Source organism: Ranitomeya imitator, chromosome 8 (assembly GCF_032444005.1).
Source record: "Ranitomeya imitator isolate aRanImi1 chromosome 8, aRanImi1.pri, whole genome shotgun sequence".
Lineage (NCBI taxonomy): Eukaryota > Metazoa > Chordata > Amphibia > Anura > Dendrobatidae > Ranitomeya > Ranitomeya imitator.
The window spans coordinates 166432851-166454690 of NC_091289.1; the positions used below are offsets into that span (position 1 = coordinate 166432851).

General features: G+C 42.8%; 1 protein-coding gene across 1 annotated transcript in view; it reads left to right on the top strand.

Moving 5' to 3' along the window:
- Positions 1-1803: 1803 nt before the first annotated feature.
- Positions 1804-21840, top strand: part of LOC138648235 (histo-blood group ABO system transferase 2-like) — a 40271-nt gene continuing 20234 nt past the window's right edge. The window contains exons 1-3 of the mRNA XM_069737790.1: positions 1804-2111; positions 6009-6137; positions 15354-15470. Of these exons, the coding sequence (XP_069593891.1) occupies positions 2044-2111; positions 6009-6137; positions 15354-15470 (314 nt within the window). The 5' untranslated portion in view covers positions 1804-2043. The remainder of the gene's footprint in view (positions 2112-6008; positions 6138-15353; positions 15471-21840) is intronic.

The following is a 21840-nucleotide window of genomic DNA, read 5'->3' on the forward strand; positions in this document are numbered from 1 at the left end:
CGTTTGACAGCGGCATTTAACTAGTTAATAGGCGCGGGCAGATCGCGATTCTGCCCGCGCCTATTACGGGCACATGTCAGCTGTTCAAAACAGCTGACATGTCCCAGCTTTGATGCGGGCTCACCGCCGGAGCCCTGCATCAAAGAGGGGGATCTGACCTCAGACGTACTATCTTGTCCGAGGTCAGAAAGGGGTCAATGCTGCAAGGCATAGCACAGCAGAAAGAAACAACAGATACAACGGACACAGCTGTAGAACAGCAGTTCCCAGCTAGCTCCTACTCCTGGCTTGGTTGCTGAAGAATGAACTAACACCGACAGCCAGCTGATGAACCAGGTGACCTCTTAAAGGATGGAGGGAGTGATCATCACAAGCATCAGCTGAGCCAGCAGCAATGCAGTAACATCAGCAGCCATCGGGGGGAAGAAACTGCATTAACCCCCAATGACCAGAAAGGAAAAAAGGTCTTAAACTGAGCAAACCAGATCTGCCACAGATCCAAACATGGATCGTGACAATTACCCATTCCACCACCTCCATCATTTCCTCCTCCCCCACCACCCCCATTATTGCCCATTCACAACCTCCATCATTTCCTCCTCCCCCACCACCCCCATTATTGCTCAATCACAACCTCCATCATTTCCTCCTCCCTCACCAACCCTAACATTACCCTCTCTGTCAACCCAATCATTGCCTTCTGCCCCATTATTGCCCTCAACCTAATCACTGCCTACTGCCCCATTAACTCCATCATTGCCGTCTCCTCCACCTACACACAGACACACACAGCACCATTCACCTCTCTACACACACACACACACACACACACACAGCACCAGTCACCTCTCTGCATACACACACCTCACCACACGGTATCCCAAATGATCGCACCATCGCCGGCAGCTTCCTGTCTCGCACAGCCGTGGTGCTGAATGTTGATGTCATTCAGCCGCTACTGTGCGAGTCATAACAGCTCCAGATCCAACCTGGCGGGCATGCTGGGACTTCTGCTCCATCGGGTATATGGCGTCAGCTTGTGCTCTGTCCCCCAGTTATACAGCAGACGTCTCGTCCTCGTTGCTTCATATCCGTACACCCCCCACCTCGGGAACGGACGCCGCTCCTCACCTGCACCAGACTGCACGGCTGGCCCCTGGGGGCCCCAGTTGTGCTTGTGGTTGCCATGGTGTCGGGAGCAGCCACGCAAATGGGCCTCTGAATTTCCTTGGATTTTGTGGCCCCGCCCCCCCACAATGTGCAGAGGATTGTGGGAGGATCGTTCAGTCAGCACTCGCACTGCAGCAACCCAGCAAGAAAAGGCAGGAAGTGAGAGTGAAATGGATCAATTCCCTGCAGCTCTGCTCCCATTTTCTGTTGCATGCAGCGGAGTGCAGGGATTGCTCTCTAGCCGCCGTACATGAGAGCAATTTGGGCAGGGGCCCCTCGGGGCCGGATAAACTGTCCAGATTGCCCTCATTATTAGCTGCCCTGCAGGGGCCCCCTGGAGCCTCTGGGCCCCGGTGCAGCCGCACCGGTTGAACCGGCGGTATGTCCGCCCATGGTTTCAAATACATACACTTTAAATTAGGAATATATTTTAGATGTGCCTCAGGTTAGGCGAGTAAAGAGTAAACCAGATTTATTTGTACTGATTCTACTACGTGTGGGGGGTGGGGAGCGCCGTTTTGCAGTTCACCTCAGGCAGCAGAGAGGCTAGGTTCACCGCTGCACATACGTGACACATACCTCCCGTCGACTACACACCCTTTAGCCAAGCTACAACATGTATGCATAACATTCAGTTGAATCACTAGGAGGAGGAGGAGAAGGTTCTACCTTGGCCTCGCCGCTGCACGAGAAAACCATTGTCTTCTGAAATCCTGAGAGTCGCTCATTGTAACTGCCCACATCAATCATTCCTAGAGCTCAATAATTGTTTGCTCTAACTCTCTGAGAGCTGTACATCGTTTTACCCTTTGCATATAAGAAGATGTAACTCTGACACTCACCCAGAATACATGCACAGAGGCTGGTAGGAACATGCCGTCACCCAGGTCTTATGTCATTGGAGCCCTGGTCGTTTTCATACTGTTTATATTGGGATTTTGGTAAGTAGTTTCTCTATATTATGGTTGCCTTTTTTAATTATTAGTTTGCATGTATTCTCAATAAAAAAAAATATATATAAACTAGATGGCAGCCCGATTCTAAAGAATCGGGAGTCTAGAATCCATATATACTTTATTTATTCAAATGTAAGAATAATACAATTAATAAATAATAGTAAGAAAGAACAAAAATAATAGGCAGTATATGGAGAAAACACCAAACAAAAGTTCAAAATTGGTGTGAAAATGTCACTGAACCACTTCACAACTAAATATATATAGTTTTGGTAAATGGTATTATCATTTTTTTGACGAAATTCGGCAAGAGCTTGAAGAGCAACGTCACTGGGCCCGCCTCCACGCAGTAGAAACTTGCTGTGAGGTAAAAATTCAAAAATCACACGAAAATGGCGGGCGGAGTGTGTCACAGTACGGCACGTTTCTGATTGGTCGCTCGCAGCAGGCGGCAACCAATCAGACACTGGACACTGTTGACGTCACTTATCTCCGGACATTAGCTCCGGACATTAGCTCCGGACATTAGCTCCGGACATTATCTCCGCACATTAGCTCCGCACATTAGCTCCAGACATTAGCTCCGGACATTAGCTCCGGACATTAGCTCCGGACAAAGCCACGGAAGTTGGCACAAATTGCAGGAAGTAGTATTCTAGGCAATTATATCTAATATATAATTGCCTAGAATACTACTTCCTGCAATTTGTGCCAACTTCCTGTCCGGAGCTAATGTCCGGAGCTAATGTCCGGAGCTAATGTCCGGAGATAAGTGACGTCAACAGTGTCCAGTGTCTGATTGGTTGCCGCCTGCTGCGAGCGACCAATCAGAAACGTGCCGTACTGTGACAGACTCCGCCCGCCATTTTGGTGTGATTTTTGAATTTTTACCTCACAGCAAGTTTCTACTGCGTGGAGGCGGGCCCAGTGACGTTGCTCTTCAAGCTCCTGCCGAATTTTGTCAAAAAAATGATAATACCATTTACCAAAACTATATATATTTAGTTGTGAAGTGGTTCAGTGACATTTTCACACCAATTTTGAACTTTTGTTTGGTGTTTTCTCCATATACTGCCTATTATTCACTGACTGTTATACTGAGAGACTGCCGTTTATTAACCTCTTCTTTGCCACATTGGGTATATTGCTCTATTATTTGCCACATAAGGACATTGTCCATTATTGCCCAGCAATTTCTTAAATAACAAGAATTGTCAAGAGCTGGTAAGTGCAGCCATTTTTTGTTCTTTCTTACTATTATTTATTAATTGTATTATTCTTACATTTGAATAAATAAAGTATATATGGATTCTAGACTCCCGATTCTTTAGAATCGGGCTGCCATCTAGTATTAGATATATATATATCTAATATGTAAAGCTGAATGTGTGTGTGTGTGTGTGTATGTCCGGGATTGGCATCTGCACCGTCGCAGCTACAGCCACAAAATTTTGCACAGTCACACGTCTGGACCCCAAAAGCGTCATAGGCTATGTTGAGAGGCGAAATTTTAACCCTGCGCTTTCCAATTCACCAAACAATTTTGTCCCTATCTACATAATGGGGAAAAAGTGAAAGGAAAAGTGTTGGAGGCGTCGCAGCTACAGCCACAAAATTTTGCACAGTCACACGTCTGGACCATGAGAGCATCATAGGCTATGTTGTGAGGCGAAATTTTAATCCCGCGCTTTCCAATTCACCAAACAATTTTGCCCCTATCTACATAATGGGGAAAAAGTGAAAGGAAAAGTGTTGGAGGCAAATTGACAGCTGCCAGATGTGAACAAGGGGGACTTAAAGAATGAGAGCGATGGCGCCAAAGAGTATATACCGTACAGTTGCTAAGGTGGGGCCCCGACATGGGATACTCACCACACACATGGATATGAAAATACACACAAAATGCGCCACACACTACCACGTGCTTGAACACATATTACCCTCAGCACACATTTCACCACACATACACCAACCTCGCCACATAAAAGTCGAAACACAAAAGTCGCCGCTCAAAACTCGCCACGCGCAAAACTCACCACATGCAAAACTAGGCTCACGCAAAACTCGCCACATGTGCAAAACTCACCTCATGGGAAAACTCGCCACACGCAAAACTTGCACCCGCGGAAAAATTGCCACATGCACAAAAGTTGCAACACATGCTAAAGTTGCCTCACACAAAACTTGCACATACTCAAAAGGCACCACACATAAAACTCGCCACGTGCAAAACTCGCCATGAGCAAAAACTTGCTGCACACAACTTGCTACACTAACCTGTCACATGCAACTCGACACACAAAAAGTTGCTACATGCATGTCGCCACACAAAACTCATCTCACAAAAGTCGCTACATGCATGTCGCCACACGTAACTCAGCACACAACTTGACACACGAAACTCGCCCTAAAACACACACAAGTCTGGTATTATCCTTCAAAAATAAAAATCTGATTAATAAGCAGACAAACTACAAGAGCAACAAATGTACCATATAGGAAATCCGGCAGCTGTCAGTCACATGACCTGTCTATTATGTGTATGTGTGAGCTAATATATACTGCCAGGGAGGAGGGCTTCCTGTTGGCTGGGGATTTATCAGGCTGCCAATTTAGCTTACAAATACTGAGGTAAAAATATTGACCAAATAACGTGTGAACGAGGTCTAATACAGGAGGAAATGACACACATATATATACTATGTACAGGGGAGATAACACACAGGTATATACTATATACAGGAGAGATGACACACAGGTATATACTATATAGAGGAGGAGATGACATACAGGTACATACTATATACAGGAGGAGATGACATACAGGTATATACTATATACAGGAGGAGATGACATACAGGTATATACTATATACAGGAGGAGATGACACTCAGATATATACTATATACAGGGGAGATGACACACAGGTATATACTATATACAGGAGGAGATGACATACAGGTATATACTATATATAGGAGGAGATGACATACAGGTATATACTATATATACAGGGGAGATGACACACAGCAGGTATATACTATATACAGGGGAGATGACATACAGGTATATACTATATACAGGAGATGACATACAGGTGTATACTATATGTAAGGGAGATGACAAACATGTATATACTGAGGTGAAAATGAAAAGGTGTGAGTGCAAAATGAGAGGAGTGAGGGAAATAGTGGAGTGATCGGAAAATGACAGATGTGAGGTCGAAATGACAAGTGTTAGGGGGGAATGAGATGAGTGAGGGGGAAAATAAGAGGAGTGAGGGGAAAATGAGAGGTGTGAGGGAGAAAATGAGAGATGTGAGAGGGAAAATGAAAGATGTGATTGGGAAAATGAGAGGCGTGATGGGAAAATAAGAGAAATGAGGTGCTATAACTAACCACAGATATTTACTATGCCCAGGCAACGCTGGGCTTTTCAGCTAGTATATATATATATATATATATATATATATATATAATTCTTTATGGTGGTTTCATCCATTCTGTTTAAGCAGGAGGCTGATTACATACCTGCATATTATTATTATGCATTACTTATATAGTGCTATCATATTCCACAGCAATTTACAGACATTATCATCGCTGTCCCCATTGGGGCTCAGAATCTAGATTCCCTATCAGTATGTCTTCGGAGTGTGGGAGGAAACTGGAGAACCCAGAGGAAACCCACACAAACACGGGGAGAACATACAAACGCCTTGTAGATGTTGTCCTTGGTGGGACTTGAACCCAGGACCCCAATGCTGCAATGCTAACCACTGAGCCACCATGTTGCTGCATATCAATAATGGTGGCACATATATTTGTGAAATACATGTTATTCTACCACAGTTTTCCTTCATTTCTGTCTCTCTAATTCCAGCATGCAGAACGAAGACTTAAAGTTTCCATTTAAACAAAAAATAACTTTTGATTGGTCAAAGAAAGCGGAGGAGTCTATAGAACTGGAGCACTGTATGAAGAAACTGCTTGAAAATGCTACAAATAACAGGTAAGTCACCAGGTCCGGCTCCAGGTTTTTGAGGGCCCCGGGCGTAAGAGTGTCAGTGGGCCCCCCCTTTAACACATACCACAATTCATGATGCACAGATACAGCAGAGAAATATAGGTGTGGTATAATGCCAGATTTCACTTCTTACATTACATGAGTGGGGCTTCATAGCCGGCGCTCCTCTGCTGGTTTGTGATGACTTGCTGCACAGACTCATGGCCAAAGCTGCTAATTACAGGCTATGCCTGACCCCTGTGGCATGTTGTTATGCTGCAATAACCAGCGAGATTGTTTATTTTGTGTTTTTTTTTTATATACCTGCAAAATCCCATTAAGCCGGTTTCACACGTCAGTGGCTCCGGTACGTGAGGTGACAATTTCCTCACGTACCAGAGTCACTGACACACGTAGACACATTGAAATCAATGCATCTGTGCAGATGTCATTGATTTTTTGGGGACCGTGTCTCCGTGTGCCAAACACGGAGACATGTCAGTGTTCGTGGGAGCGCACGGATTACACGGACCCGTTACAGTCAATGGGTCCATGTAAAACACTTACCGCACACGGACATTGTCCGTGTGCAGTCCATGTGCCGTGCAAGAGACAGCGCTACAGTAAGCGCTGTCCCCCCACTGGTGCTGAAGCCGCGATTCATATCTTCTATGCAGCAGCGTTTAGTGTAGAGAAGATATGAATAATCCTTTTTTTGTTTGTTTCTCGTGTTTAACATAAAGATCCAGGTCCCCAACCCCCTCCCACCCCATGTGCGCCCGCCCACTGTTATTAAAATACTCACCTGGCTCCCTCGCTGGCTGTCGCTGTTTCCTGTCCTGGCCGCACCTTCTACTGTATGAGCGGTCACGTGGGGCCACCGATTACAGTCATGAATATGCGGCTCCACCTCCCATAGGGGTGCCGCACGTGTGCCACACTGATGTGCCACAGAAACACATGGGCACACGGACATGGATAATTCCGGTACTGATTTTTCCGGTACCGGAATTATCTGGACGTGTGGGACTGCCCTAAGTTTTATTCCCTTTAAAAAAAATTGCGTTCATGTCAGTTCCTTAAAATAAGAAAGCTACTGCCTCCAGCTACCATCCAGATGTCAATACCGTGCACAGGAGTATTTAAAGGGCCTTTATTTGTGTCTACAGATAGTAAAGGGAGGATTTCAGGCAATAAATCTGCATTATGGGATTGTTAATTAAGCAATTACCTAACTTCAAACTGGAGTTTCTTGTATAACTACACAGAGCTATAGGGCAAAACTACTGTAAGCTATGTGCATAGCAACTGTGATAGCGCGACACTCCCAGCCAGGCACCGCCACAGGGCTGGATGCAGTACACGCATTTTGCAGGGGGGCCATATCGCAGGTGTGCAGGGGGGGCAATATCGCAGGTGTGCAGGGGGGGCCATATCGCAGGTGTGCAGGGGGGGCCATATCGCAGGTGTGCAGGGGGCATATAACAGGTGTGCTGGGGGCCATACCACAGGTGTGCCGGGGGCCATATCGCTTGTGTGCATGGGGCATATAACAGGTGTGCAGTGGGGCCATATCGCAGGTGTGCAAGGGGGCCATATCGCAGGTGTGCAGGGGGGCCATATCACAGGTGTGCAGGGGGCATATACAGTTATATGAAAAAGTTTGGGCACCCCTATTAATCTTAAGCTTAATGTTTTCTAAAAATTGTTTTTTTGGCAACAGCTATTTCAGTTTCATATATCTAATAACTGTTGGACACAGTAATGTTTCTGCCTTGAAATGAGGTTTCTTGTACTAACAGAAAATGTGCAATCTGCATTCAAACAAAATTTGACAGGTGCATAAGTATGGGAACCTCACCAGAAAAGTGACATTAATATTCAGTAGATCCTCCTTTTGCAAATATAACAGCGTCTAGTTGCTTCCTGTAGCTTTTAATGAGTTCCTGGATCCTGGATGAAGGTATTTTTGACCATTCCTCTTTACAAAACAATTCCAGTTCAGTTAAGTTTGATGGTCGCCGAGCATGGACAGCCCTCTTCAAATGATCCCACAGATGTTCAATGATATTCAGGTCTGGGGACTGGGATGGCCATTCCAGAACAGTGTAATTGTTCCTCTGCATGAATATCTGAGTAGATTTGGAGCAGTGTTTTGGATCATTGTCTTGCTGAAAGATCTATCTCCTGCGTAACTTCAACTTTGTCGCTGATTCATGAACATTATTGTCAAGAATCTGCTGATACTGAGAGGAATCCATGCGTCCCTCACCTTTAACAAGATTCCCGGTGCTGGCATTGGCCACACAGCCCCAAAGCATGATGGAACCTCCATCAAATTTTACTGTGGGTAGCAAGTGTTTTTCTTGGAATGCTGTGTTTTTTGGCCGCCATGCATCACGCCTTTTTGTATGACCAAACAACTCAATCTTGGTTTCATCAGTCCATAGTACCTTCTTCCAAAAAGAAATTTGCTTCTCCAAATGTGCTTTTGCATACCTCAGCCGACTCTGTTTGTGGCGTGCTTGCAGAAACGGCTTATTTCGCATCACTCTCTCATACAGCTTCTCGTTGTGCAAAGTGCGTTGTATAGTTGACCAATGCACAGTGACACCATCTGCAGCAAGTTGATGCCGCAGCTCTCTGGAGGTGGTCTGAGGATTGTCCTTGACTGATCTCACCATTCTTCTTCTCTGCCTTTATGATGTTTTTCTTGGCCTGCCACTTCTGGCCTTAACAAGAACTGTACCTGTGTTCTTCCATTTCCTTACTATGTTCCTCACAGTGGAAATTGACAGGTTAAATCTCTGAGACAGATTTTTGTATCCTTCCCCTGAACAACTATGTTGAATAATCTTTGTTTTCAGATCATTTGACAGTTGTTTTGAGGAACCCATGATGCCACTCTTCAGAGGAGATTCAAACAGGAGAACAACTTGCAAGTGGCCACTTTAAGTAGCTTTTCTCATGATTGCATACACCTGGCTATGAAGTTCAAAGCTCATTGAGGCTAGAAAACCAAAAAAAGTGCTTTAGTAAGTCAGTAAAAAGTAGGTAGGGGTATTTAAAACAAGAAAATGATAAGGGTGCCCATACTTATGCACCTGTCCAATTTTGTTTGAATGCAGATTGCACATTTTCTGTTAGTAAAATAAACCTCATTTCAAGGCAGAAACATTACTGTGTCCAACAGTTATTAGATATATGAAACTGAAATAGCTGTTGCAAAAAAAAAAATTGTTATAAAACATTAAGCTTAAGATTAATAGGGGTGCCCAAACTTTTTCATATAACTGTAACAGGTGTGCAGAAGGGGGGGGGGCATATCGCAGGTGTGCAGGGGGCATATAACAGGTGTGCAGGGGGCCATATCGCAGGTGGGGCCATATCACATGTGTGCCGATGGCATATAACAGGTGTGCAGGGGGGGCCATATCGCAGGTGTGCAGGGGGCATATAACAGGTGTGCAGGGGGCCATATCGCAGGTGTGCAGTGGGGCCATATCACAGGTGTGCAGGGGGCATATAACAGGTGTGCAGGGGGGGCCATATCGCAGGTGTGCAGGGGGCATATAACAGGTGTGCAGGGGGCCATATAGCAACATCACATGGTACAATATCCAACAGGTCAGTGACTGCAATGTGCCAACTAGTGACATGGCAGCAACCTTCAATGGGGGCTCCTGGGATGCAGGTTGTATGGAGACAGATAAATAGGTGATGGAGAGAGATACAGAGTAGACTGAATAATATATAGAGTTGATATAAAAGAAGACAGACTGGAGAGATGAATGCTCAGCACTGAGCTCATAGAAGCTGGTACCTACCAGGCCTCTCCTCCTCTCACTGGCAAACTTTGTGGCCGGCTCCTGGCAGGTCGGCTGGTGTGCAGGCAGTGTCGGTGGGCAGACACTCCGCTCCCGAGTGCGGCTCTCTGCACGTTTCCAACCGTCTTCATTGCCCTGGAGAGACGGGGGGCCCACTCACGCTGTCTGGGATACAGCGTGCTCAGACTACGCGGTGACCGTCCGCCGGACTGTGTGATGTCAGGTGGAGGAGAGTGCTGAGGCTGGAGAAACCGGGAAATGGGCAGGAGGATCATGAATAGTGCCTGCCACTCCCAAGTGCGGCTCTCAGCACGTTTCCAACCATCTTCATGATCCTCCTGCCCTTTTCCCGGTGTCTCCAGCCTCAGCGCTCTCCTCCTCCACCTGACATCACACAGTCTGGCGGACGGTCACCGAGTAGTCTGCGCACGCTGTATCCCAGACAGCGTGAGTGGGCCCCCCCATCTCGCCAGGGCCCCAGCACTTGCCCGGGTGTGTCAAGTGCTAATGCTGGCCCTGTAAGTCACGCATCAATATAATAAACTGTGTTATCTATAAATTAGTAATAAATTGTTGAAAAAATAAAGTGACAACTTTTACTGTCACTAAACAATCTGGGGCAAATGGCAAGTAGCGTTTGTGGAGACACAAGATGGACAGGTGTTAGACGCCACGTATGGAATCAGCGTAGTTACCATTGTTACTGGGAGAACTGTCATTTTTGGGGCACTATTGTTGCCATTTTAACCCTTTTCTTGGCCAAAAGAGCTTTTATTTTTTATCTTTCTTTTTTATTCTCCTCCCCGTCTTCCAAGAGACACAACTTTTTTTTTCAGCCACAATAGACGTATACATTTGTTCTCAAAAGTTTTCATAACCCAGCAGAATATTTGCTTTCTTGGCCTTTTTTCAGAGAAGATGAAAGATAACATCAAAACTTTTTCTCCACTCATGGTTAGTGGTTGGGTGAAGTCATTTATTGTCAAACTACAGTGTTTTCTCTTTTTAAATCATAATGACAGCCCAAAACATCCAAATGACCCTGATCAAAAGTTCACATACCCCATTTCTTAATGCCGTGTATTGCCCCCTCTAACATCAATGACAGCTTGAAGGCTTTTGTGGTAGTTGTGGATGAGGTTCTTTATTTTTTCAGATGATAAACTGCCCACTCTTCATGGCAAAAAGCCTCCAGTTCCTGTAAATTCTTGGGCTTTCTAGGATGAATTGCGAGCTTGAGATCTCCCCAGAGTGGCTCAATGATATTGACGTCAGGAGACTGAGATGGCCACTCCAGAACCTTCACTTTGTTTTTCTGTAGTCAATGACAGGTCGACTTGGCCTTGTGTTTTGGACCGTTGTCATGTTGAAACGTTCATGTGCGTCTCATGCGCAGCTTCCAGGCTGATGAGTGCAAATTTTCCTCCAGTATTTGCTGATAACGTGAAGCATTCATCTTTCCTTCAACTTTGACCAAGTTTCCTGGGCCTTTGTAGCTCACACATTGGCTCTCATCAACACTGATTGGCTATCATTGCAGGTGAGGGCCTGCTACAGGCCGCTATTGCTTCCATCTTATCTTAGGATAGGTCATCATTTTCTGATTGGCCGAGGTCCGGCACCCTCGCTGATCAGCTCTTATCGGTGTCGTCAGCGGCCGCCAACCATAAGAGCTCACTTGCCTAGCTGATCTGTCTTCTGGTAGTGGCTGAGGCTTGGTGTTGCACATCTCCCTCTATTCAAATCACTGAGAGGCGGATGTGTAGTACCCTGCGATGGCCACTATCAGAAGGAGGAGCAGCTACGCAAGTGAGTACCTCTGGCCGACACTAATAACAGCTGATCGAAGTGGTGCCGGGTGTCGGACCCGGCAATCAGGCATTCATGACCTATTCTAAGGATAGGTCATCAATGTAAAAGTAGTGGACAACCTCTTTAAGTTGCCCATTTATTTTGCTTGGCTGTCTTCATTTGTCTCAGAGACTTAAACGTAGTCGTAAAAGGCATGCTGCTCTATTCAAATCAAAGACGCAGGACCCCATTCTGCTAATTGTAGAGGTTGCAGAGGTGAGACCACCACCAATCTATCAATTGTTGCCTATGCTTCGCATTGTTTGTATCTTATTATAAGAGGAATATCATTTTAACTCGAAACCACAAAATATTTAGTTACTAAAATAAAACTAAAATGAGTCGGAGCACATGTAGGCATAAATGCAATGTGTAGGTGCACATTCACACTGTGGCCATTTAACAGACAGAACCTAGGATAAAAAAAAACAAAATGAGTAAATACCCTGTCGTAAGTAAGTTGATGAATAGTAATAGTATATGTAAATAACATAGAAGACTTAATTGACACTATGATAATCAAAACAACGTAAAAGCCATCCAACCACGACAAGGTGTACCCAATCAGGATGGTCCCAAACTCTAGTATCGCCCTCTTTATGTTTCAGCAGACCTCAAAATAGATGGGGGCAGAGCAGGACGCAGACCTGACTGTTCTGCACATGCCCATGGAAAGCTATATAGAAAAAATGCACAGCCCAAAAGGAGGAGCCACGTCTCTGTATGCACAAAGTGTAAAAAAAACTGTAGTTCATTAACTTGACAAAAGAACTCATCTCTGTAAAGTTTAGATTAAAGGGGGAAATGTAGAGTCCCTTGAAGACTGAGCATATTGATCACCTGTTCTACAATCTGCTCTTTGATAAATGTATTTAATTATTAAGTTCGACATATTGATAGTTAAAGTGAGTGGGAATAATTTACTGTTCATTATGATGAGGAAATAGATTGAAGCAGCTTTGTTCAGCAGCTGTTAATTAATTCTATCTATGCAATCACTAGTCAGGAATGATTAGCTGGTGTGTAGGTTTGTATTGACGCTAATTGGAGAGTTCAGATGCAACTTGTAGAAAACAAACATAAAAATGGAGTATTAACAAGTGGCACATGGTCTTAGTATATTAAAGCAAGATACTAAGACAAAGTGCACATGGAGTTTGTTTAGTATTGTTTTCGAGTGAGTCCGTTCTACAAACACACCTGAAAAATTGTTGAAAAACACCCCAAAAACTTTATCCATTCATTTCTATTGTAAAACCTCTTTGCTGGTCATATGCTTGGTCTTTTGAGTTTTTTCTTCTGCTTCTTGCTTTGAAAAACACCTGGTGGGAGAAAAAGTGCATGTCACTTATTTAAGGAATGTTCACACTGAGTTTATTTTTAGGAGATTTGGGAGCAGACACTGAGCTGAAAATTCTCCATATCCTGTTCAAAAATGTAAAACCTCTCAATATGTTGGAGTTTCCGCTCAGTTTTCTCTCCAAAAACTCAGCAAAAATACTCAGACCCCGATTCATCAAGCATTTTACACGTCAGTCTTGATAATAAAACATGGTAGAGGTGCGAGGCATCGGCTTCATTAGGCGGCACATGTCTCTTAATGAATTAGGTGAGGCACAAAGTTGGTTAACCTGCCTGTGTGCTTTGACACAAATCTTACTCCTGTCACGGACTTGGAGTAGGATGTGTGGCATAAAGAATGAAGCAAATCATCAAGAATTTGATGAGCGGGGTTGCCATATCTTGTCATGGCCCCGTTACGCCCCAGATCCAACAACTTTGCCAGTTGAGTAAAAAATTTACGTGAAAATGCCCCAAACCAAAAAGTAACAATATAATGGGCATCACTTGTATATTAATGGAGTGATAACTAAAATACACTTAAAACAAATGTTCAAATTTGGGAAGTGTAACCATTCCTTGTACGTGTCTTTTTTTCTTTTTGAGAATTTTGACAATGACTGATCAATTATGGCAGATAAAGAGGCAAATTTCCCAGATAATAGATATTACAAAGTTGTTTATTTTCATGTGTACTATTGATTTGAGATAAAAATTAAAACGACGGTTATGCTTTAAGCATCTCCTGATGGAAAATGTTCCGCTAGCACCGCCGCTTCAGGAAAAAGACTGCTGACTTTTTCCTAAAGCAGATAAACCTAGGAAAACCTTGCAGGTCTGCCAGTGTTTCACAGACGTCATGTGGACATGTACTTGTGGAATTTAAGGAGTTTTTGTTTCCCGATGCGGTTTTGAAGAGTTTTTCAAGAATTTTTACTGTTTTCTTTCCTGAAGCTTTTGCTGCAGCCTTTTTGATTTTACTCACACATGACGTCTTTAAAACAAAGATAAACACGGATGTGTGAAACCGGTCTTAGGCTGGTTTCAGACTTGCATTCGGCAGGGCTGCGGATGAAAGCCTTCTTCCTCCGTTAAGCTTCACCCACTGCCGCGCCTCTTCCTTCAGCTCCATCTACGTCTGCATGCGTCCTGCATACCCTATCTTTAACATTGGGTACGCAGGCCATGCAGATGTATGCGGATGCCTCCGCATGCGTCTTTTTGAAGACCCCTCTCTACATACCCTTTAATGGACAAGTGAGTCAGTTCACATGTATTGATGTTTAGGTTTACCATTTTACTTTAACTCAAATTTTAAAGTTTTAAAAAGTTTTCTTTTTTAAAGGGTCACTTTCATTTTACACTTTTTTCAATCGCACATATCAAAATAAAAAAACCTCTTAATATATCTTATTAGAAAATAAACTTTTTTCTCTAAAACTGATCATTCATTCTCTAAATTCTTAATTCCCGGGTAAAATCTGTCTTAAGTGAATGTACATTTTCCCATTATTAATATATGGAAAGATGGCTGTGATCGATGAGAAGAATAGCAGAGCTGCAGTAGCTTCAACAGTGATTTGATCAAAACTACAGCAAGAAGTCCAGGAAATAATCCAGTTTTAGAATCAGTCTCTGCACCCATTTTACGATGCCCTCAGAGTGAAAAACAAAAAGCTGGTAAATTCCTTTTATATCTAATTAACGTAGCTAATAATAAATCCATGAGAATTTACCTTTAAAAACAACTGAAGCTTAAACAAATAACCATATATTTGAATTAATTTGCTTTTATTATTGAAGTATACCAATTAACATATAGTATATTATACAAATTACATAGAGCAATACCAGGATGCCCCACAAATGCCCAATCACACCAGTATATCACTGTGGACAATATCTGTGTAGTCCATATATTTTGACCATAATATCTCCTGTAGGACCAGTAAGCTCGGTAGCTCCAACCGACGCAGACGGATGTCGCTAGAAGAGGTCAGGGTAGAGATGTAACGTTCAAAGTTTTAGAAAATTTTTCAAGAAAGATATGAGAAAACCCGAAATGGAAAGTTGTCAATCAATTTATACTTTTGATGGAGTAATAACAAAGGGACAGAACAATACAGACTTCTTCACCTATAGCTTCGTCACAGCATATTTACAGCTTTCAATAAGAGTTTTCCTTTCATTCCCTCATTCGCAGCATTCAGAAATCCGAAATACAAGAACCACATATTGATTGTTCACAGAAAGTGATGGAAAAGTTTATAGAACTGGAGCACTGTGAGAGGAAACTACTTCTGAACGGTGGAAATAACAAGTAAGTCCAACATTGATATAATAAACTATGTGCTGTAAATAAGTTAGGAATAAATGAATAAATTGAAAAAAGTCAACTGACAATTTAATGTTACTGTCCCTACATAATTGTCAGATACCTTGAAGGCTAGAGAGGTGTTAGACACTAATTATGGGAGCAGTATGACTAACATTGCAATTGGAAGACCAATGGGACATACCAGTACGTCCAATGTCAATAAGGAGTTAAAGATCTCTCGAAAAAAAAAAATTGATGCCCTATTCATGAGATTGGCGATAAATGTATAGTTTTTGGCGGTTTGATGGCTGGAAGCCCAGTGATCTCGAGAACAATGAAGCCGTATCCTCCGTGTGAATGATCTGCTGCCGGAAAGTGTGTGTATTCTGACTCCATAACTAAGCTGAGAGTGTAGGGCGCTTGAGACACTGTTTCTATGGCTGTCTCTATGTACATTTACTCAAGTGATATCGTTAGATAACTTGAACTTGACGGCATGAGGCATGTATGAAGATTCCAGAATAAGATTTATTTTCCAGCTGAATTATTGTGGTTCTGCACACATGCAGTAGCTAAAATAGATTTTTTATGAACCTGAGCTGAAAATACATGGGCTCCTAAAATGGTTGACAGACAGTGAATGAAGAAGGGAGGGGTTACTGACATCGGAGACAGAGAGAGAGGAAGGACAAACTTCTAAAGAGGGCAAACCTTATGGCAGAGCAACGAAACAGCACAATATACAAACACAATGATTTTGAGTATCATTCCAAATACAGATATTTATTTTGATTCACATTGATAATTTTAAGGTTTTATTGTTCTCAACGCATTCCACTATGTAATGAATAAAGATTTGCAACTGGAATATTTCATTCAGTGATATCTATAATGTGGTGTTTTAGTGTTCCCGTTATTTTGTGAGCAGTGTGTATATATGTGTGTATATATATATATGTGTGTGCCTTTAACAACACACACTGGATGTCTCCACACCTCCAGCCACAGACACTAAGTGAGAAACTCGGTGTTACAGAACCCCCAGGACCAAGAATATGTTATGCAGTATATATTATGTATAATAGGTTCCATGTGAAATGCATCAGTCCACAGGCTGCGCCCCTGGTCAGAGGGGACAAGATATTCTCCTTCTGACCTCCCCCACCTTTGTAATTCCCACAGTAAATATCAGCAGGCTCCGGCGCCCTGCGGCTATTGTAATGTATGTCTGGTCTGCTTTTTCTATTGGCCTGCCCTGTGTATCTGTGTTATATATTCTGTGTGCTGTGAATAAAGTGTGTTCTTTTAGACTGGAAATACGTGGAGTAGCAGTCAGCTTTTATATGCTCTCACGCAATCAAGGAATTCCAGCCAGCGTCCTTCATTCAGAATCCAGCAAAAGCAGAGTGGACCTCCTGAAACACGGGGCGTGCTGTAAGAGGTACTACAGCACAGTAGACCCCGTTACACTCGGCCTCCATTTTATCTGCCAAACCACACCCCTGGGATTTGGGATATGTGAGCAGTCCTTCCCATCCATCTCTTATGACCACTCTTAAAACCTGGCCCTGGAATGGCCTGATACCTCTCTCAGCACTATAAGGGCTGGAGCATGCTTCCCAGCTCACATCACCACAGCTAATAGCCGCGATGACACATATCTCCCCTCAAAGACTCGTCCGGCGACCATCTTACAATATATATATATACATATATATACATACATATATATACATTCATACACACACACATGTGATCAAAATTGTTGGTACCCCTCGTTTAATGACAGAAAAACCCACAATGGTCACAGAAATAGCTTGAATCTGACAAAAGTAGTAATAACTAAAAAATCTATGATAATGAACAAATGAAAGTCAGACATTGCTTGTCAACGATGCTTCCACAGACTTAAAAAAAAAATTAAAACTCATGAAATAGGCCTGGAAAGAAATGATGGTTCCCTTAACTTAATATTTTGTTGCACAACCTTGGAGACAATCACTGCACTCAAACGATTCGTGTAACTGTCAGTGAGACTTCTGCACCTCTCCACAGGCTACGTGTGTACAAGCATATTCACATAAGGTGCACATATACAACGACATGTAAAAAAAATGAACCTACACATGCATTTACACATAGCGTCACATATATACAGTACAGGCCAAAAGTTTGGACACACCTTCTCATTTAAAGATTTTTCTGTATTTTCATGACTATGAAAATTGTACATTCACACTGAAGGCATCAAAACTATGAATTAACACATGTGGAATTATATACTTAACAAAAAAGTGTGAAACAACTGAAAATATGTCTTATATTCTAGGTTCTTCAAAGTAGCCACCTTTTGCTTTGATGCTGCTTTGCACACTCTTGGCATTCTCTTGATCCAGACTACTGGATCCCATGATAAATCCCTGAGTGGGAACAAATGCGTCGGGAGGTGATATTTTTTCCTAATAATATCCCCATAATCATATAACTGCCTCTACGTCCTGATGAGCTTCACATAGGGGTTTCTAGCAAACTTTTGTGAGAGAGTTCCAATTTTTCTAAAAATAGTCAGTTTCGCGACAAGGTAACATGTGACTCGCCCTGTTTGTATTAGTAGGTGCATACCACAACATGTTTTCTTAGTTTCTTGTCTGCAGGCTTAACTGCACTATATATACACACTTTAATGAGTCTGTGAATAGACGACTAGTGCAAGCTTGAAGCCTCAGCTACAAGTGCATCTCACAAAATTAGAATATCATCAAAAAGTTAATTTATTTCAGTTCTTCAATACAAAAAGTGAATTTCATATGTTATATAGAGTCATTACAAACAGAGTGATCTATTTCAAATGTTTATTTCTGTTAATGTTGATGATTATGGCTTACAGCCAATGAAAACCCCAAACTCATTAACTCATAAATTAGAATACTTTATAACACCAGCTTGAAAAATTATTTTAAAATCTGTAATCTTGGCCTACTGAAATGTATGTTCAGCAAATGCACTCGATAGTTGGTCGGTGCTCCATTTGCATCAATTACTGCATCAATGCGGCATGGAGGTGATCAGCCTGTGGCACTGCTGAGATGTTATGGAAGCCCAGTTTGCTTTGATAGCAGCCTTCAGCTTGTCTGCATTGTTGGGTCTGGTGTCTCATCTTCCTCTTGACATCTTCTCTATGGGATTAAGGTCAGGCGAGTTTGCTGCCAGTCAAGCACAGTGACACTGTTGTTTTTAAACCAGGTATTGGCACTTTTGGCAGTGTGGACAGGTGCCAAGTCCTGCTGGAGAATTACAATTCCATCTCCAAAAAGCTTGTCGGCAGAGGGAAGCATGAAGTGCTCTAAAATTTCCCGGTAGACGGCTGCACTGACTTTGGTCTTGATAAAACACAGTGGACCTCAAGCAGCTTGGATTGTGGGCTCTTCACTGTTCCTCCAGACTCTGAGATCTTGATTTCCAAGATCAAATATTAATATGACTGTGTCTGGGTAGAATTTACCACTAGAACCCTGATAAGGCTTACAGGTCCTTCTAAAAAAATTAGCATATAGTGTTAAATTTCATTATTTACCATAATGTAATGATTACAATTAAACTTTCATATATTATAGATTCATTATCCACCAACTGAAATTTGTCAGGTCTTTTATTGTTTTAATACTAATGATTTTGGCATACAACTCCTGATAACCCAAAAAACCTGTCTCAATAAATTAGCATATTTCACCCATCCAATCAAATAAAAGTGTTTTTTAATAACAAACAAAAAAACCATCAAATAATAATGTTCAGTTATGCACTCAATACTTGGTCGGGAATCCTTTGGCAGAAATGACTGCTTCAATGCGGCGTGGCATGGAGGCAATCAGCCTGTGACACTGCTGAGATGTTATGGAGGCCCAGGATGCTTCAATAGCGGCCTTAAGCTCATCCAGAGTGTTGGGTCTTGCGTCTCTCAACTTTCTCTTCACAATATCCCACAGATTCTCTATGGGGTTCAGGTCAGGAGAGTTGGCAGGCCAATTGAGCACAGTAATACCATGGTCAGTAAACCATTTACCAGTGGTTTTGGCACTGTGAGCAGGTGCCAGGTCGTGCTGAAAAATGAAATCTTCATCTCCATAAAGCATTTCAGCCGATGGAAGCATGAAGTGCTCCAAAATCTCCTGATAGCTAGCTGCATTGACCCTGCCCTTGATGAAACACAGTGGACCAACACCAGCAGCTGACATGGCACCCCACACCATCACTGACTGTGGGTACTTGACACTGGACTTCAGGCATTTTGGCATTTCATTCTCCCCAGTCTTCCTCCAGACTCTGGCACCTTGATTTCCGAATGACATGCAAAATTTGCTTTCATCAGAAAAAAGTACTTGGGACCACTTAGCAACAGTCCAGTGCTGCTTCTCTGTAGCCCAGGTCAGGCGCCTCTGCCGCTGTTTATGGTTCAAAAGTGGCTTTACCTGGGGAATGCGGCACCTGTAGCCCATTTCCTGCACACGCCTGTGCACGGTGGCTCTGGATGTTTCCACACCAGACTCAGTCCACTGCTTCCTCAGGTTCCCCAAGGTCTGGAATCGGTCCTTCTCCACAATCTTCCTCAGGGTCCGGTCTCCTCTTCTCGTTGTACAGCATTTTCTGCCACATTGTTTCCTTCCAACAGACTTACCATTGAGGTGCCTTGATACAGCACTCTGGGAACAGCCTATTTGTTGAGAAATTTCTTTCTGGGTCTTACCCTCTTGCTTGAGGGTGTCAATTATGGCCTTCTTGACATCTGTCAGGTTGCTAGTCTTACCCATGATGGGGGTTTTGAGTAATGAACCAGGCAGGGAGTTTATAAAAGCCTCAGGTATCTTTTGCATGTGTTTAGAGTTAATTAGTTGATTCAGAAGATTAGGGTAATAGGTCGTTTAGAGAACCTTTTCTTGATATGCTAATTTATTGAGACAGGTTTTTTGGGTTATCAAGAGTTGTATGCCAAAATCATCAGTATTAAAACAATAAAAGACCTGACAAATTTCAGTTGGTGGATAATGAATCTATAATATATGAAAGTTTAATTGTAATCATTACATTATGGTAAATAATGAAATTTAACACTATATGCTAATTTTTTGAGAAGGACCTGTATAAGAAATGGCAAAATTGTTAAAAATGATCCAACCAAAATTCTTGAAACTTCATAAATGAAATAAAAAAATATAATTTTTTTTTTCAAAATTGTTCAGAAATTTTTTGGGCAGCAGAATTGGCATTTTAGCAGGAAAATCTTTTGTACAGTGGATGGTTGCCAACTACATGCATGACCAGGTGACCACTATGTGCTTCCTGAAGAGTCAGCAATTTTTTGTGTGCAAGGCCCCTGGGCTGTGCAGGTCAGAAAGGGAAAAACTGTTAAACTGTTTTAAAGGGGATCGGTGTAATAAGAGAAAAATATCAGTTTTCTAATTGGTGAATCTTTTTGCACAGTGTACTGCTACCAACTAGTGAAGAGCGAGTATACTCGTTGCTCGGGTTTCCCGAGCACGCTTGGGTGATCTCCGAGTATTTGTTAGTGTTCGGAGATTTAGTTTTCATCGCCGCAGCTGAATGATTTACGGCTGCTAGATAGGCTGAACACATGTGGGAATTCCCTAGCAATGAGGCAACCCCCCCATGTACTCAGACTGGCTAGTAGACATAAATCATTCTGGAAAACCCGAGCAACGAGTACACTCGCCCATCACTATTACCAACCTCACGCATGGCCAGGTGACCCCTATTTGCTCCCTGCAGGGACAACAAATCCTCGAGTGTTCGGACACTGCCCAGGGCATGTCAAAATGGGAAAAATTATAGCACTGGATTGTTTAAAATATTCAAAACTAAATTATTTGAATTGCATAAGTGCAATTTTCTTCCACAAAATTAACAATTTTACACATGTGCAAGGCAGCAGCTCCAATTTCAACATGTGACATGGTGGACCAGTTGGTTTATCTGCCAATGCAAAAACTGATGTACATCAGCAAACAAAGATGCAATACCTGAATAGCCAGGTTCAGTGCTACCTAGACACTTTTCAAGCAGATACGACGTGCCCCTATCTCATTGATTTCTCTGTCATCAAATTGTACCAGTGGCAAGAACTAGCCTAGTTTACTATGGGCGTTCAGCCCCAGTGTAATATCAGAGAGGATGTTCTTCATGGCTGACTGATCTTTACAGAAGCTCCACCATGGCAGACCCATGAGTTTCACTTGAAACTAAGCCGTTTAAATACCGCTATAAAAGATTCACAGCTGCATGTAAGGGATTAACAGCAGCGATCGGAGAACAACCAGCAATTAATGGAGAAGATGTAGGCTCAGCTCCTAAGCCCTCA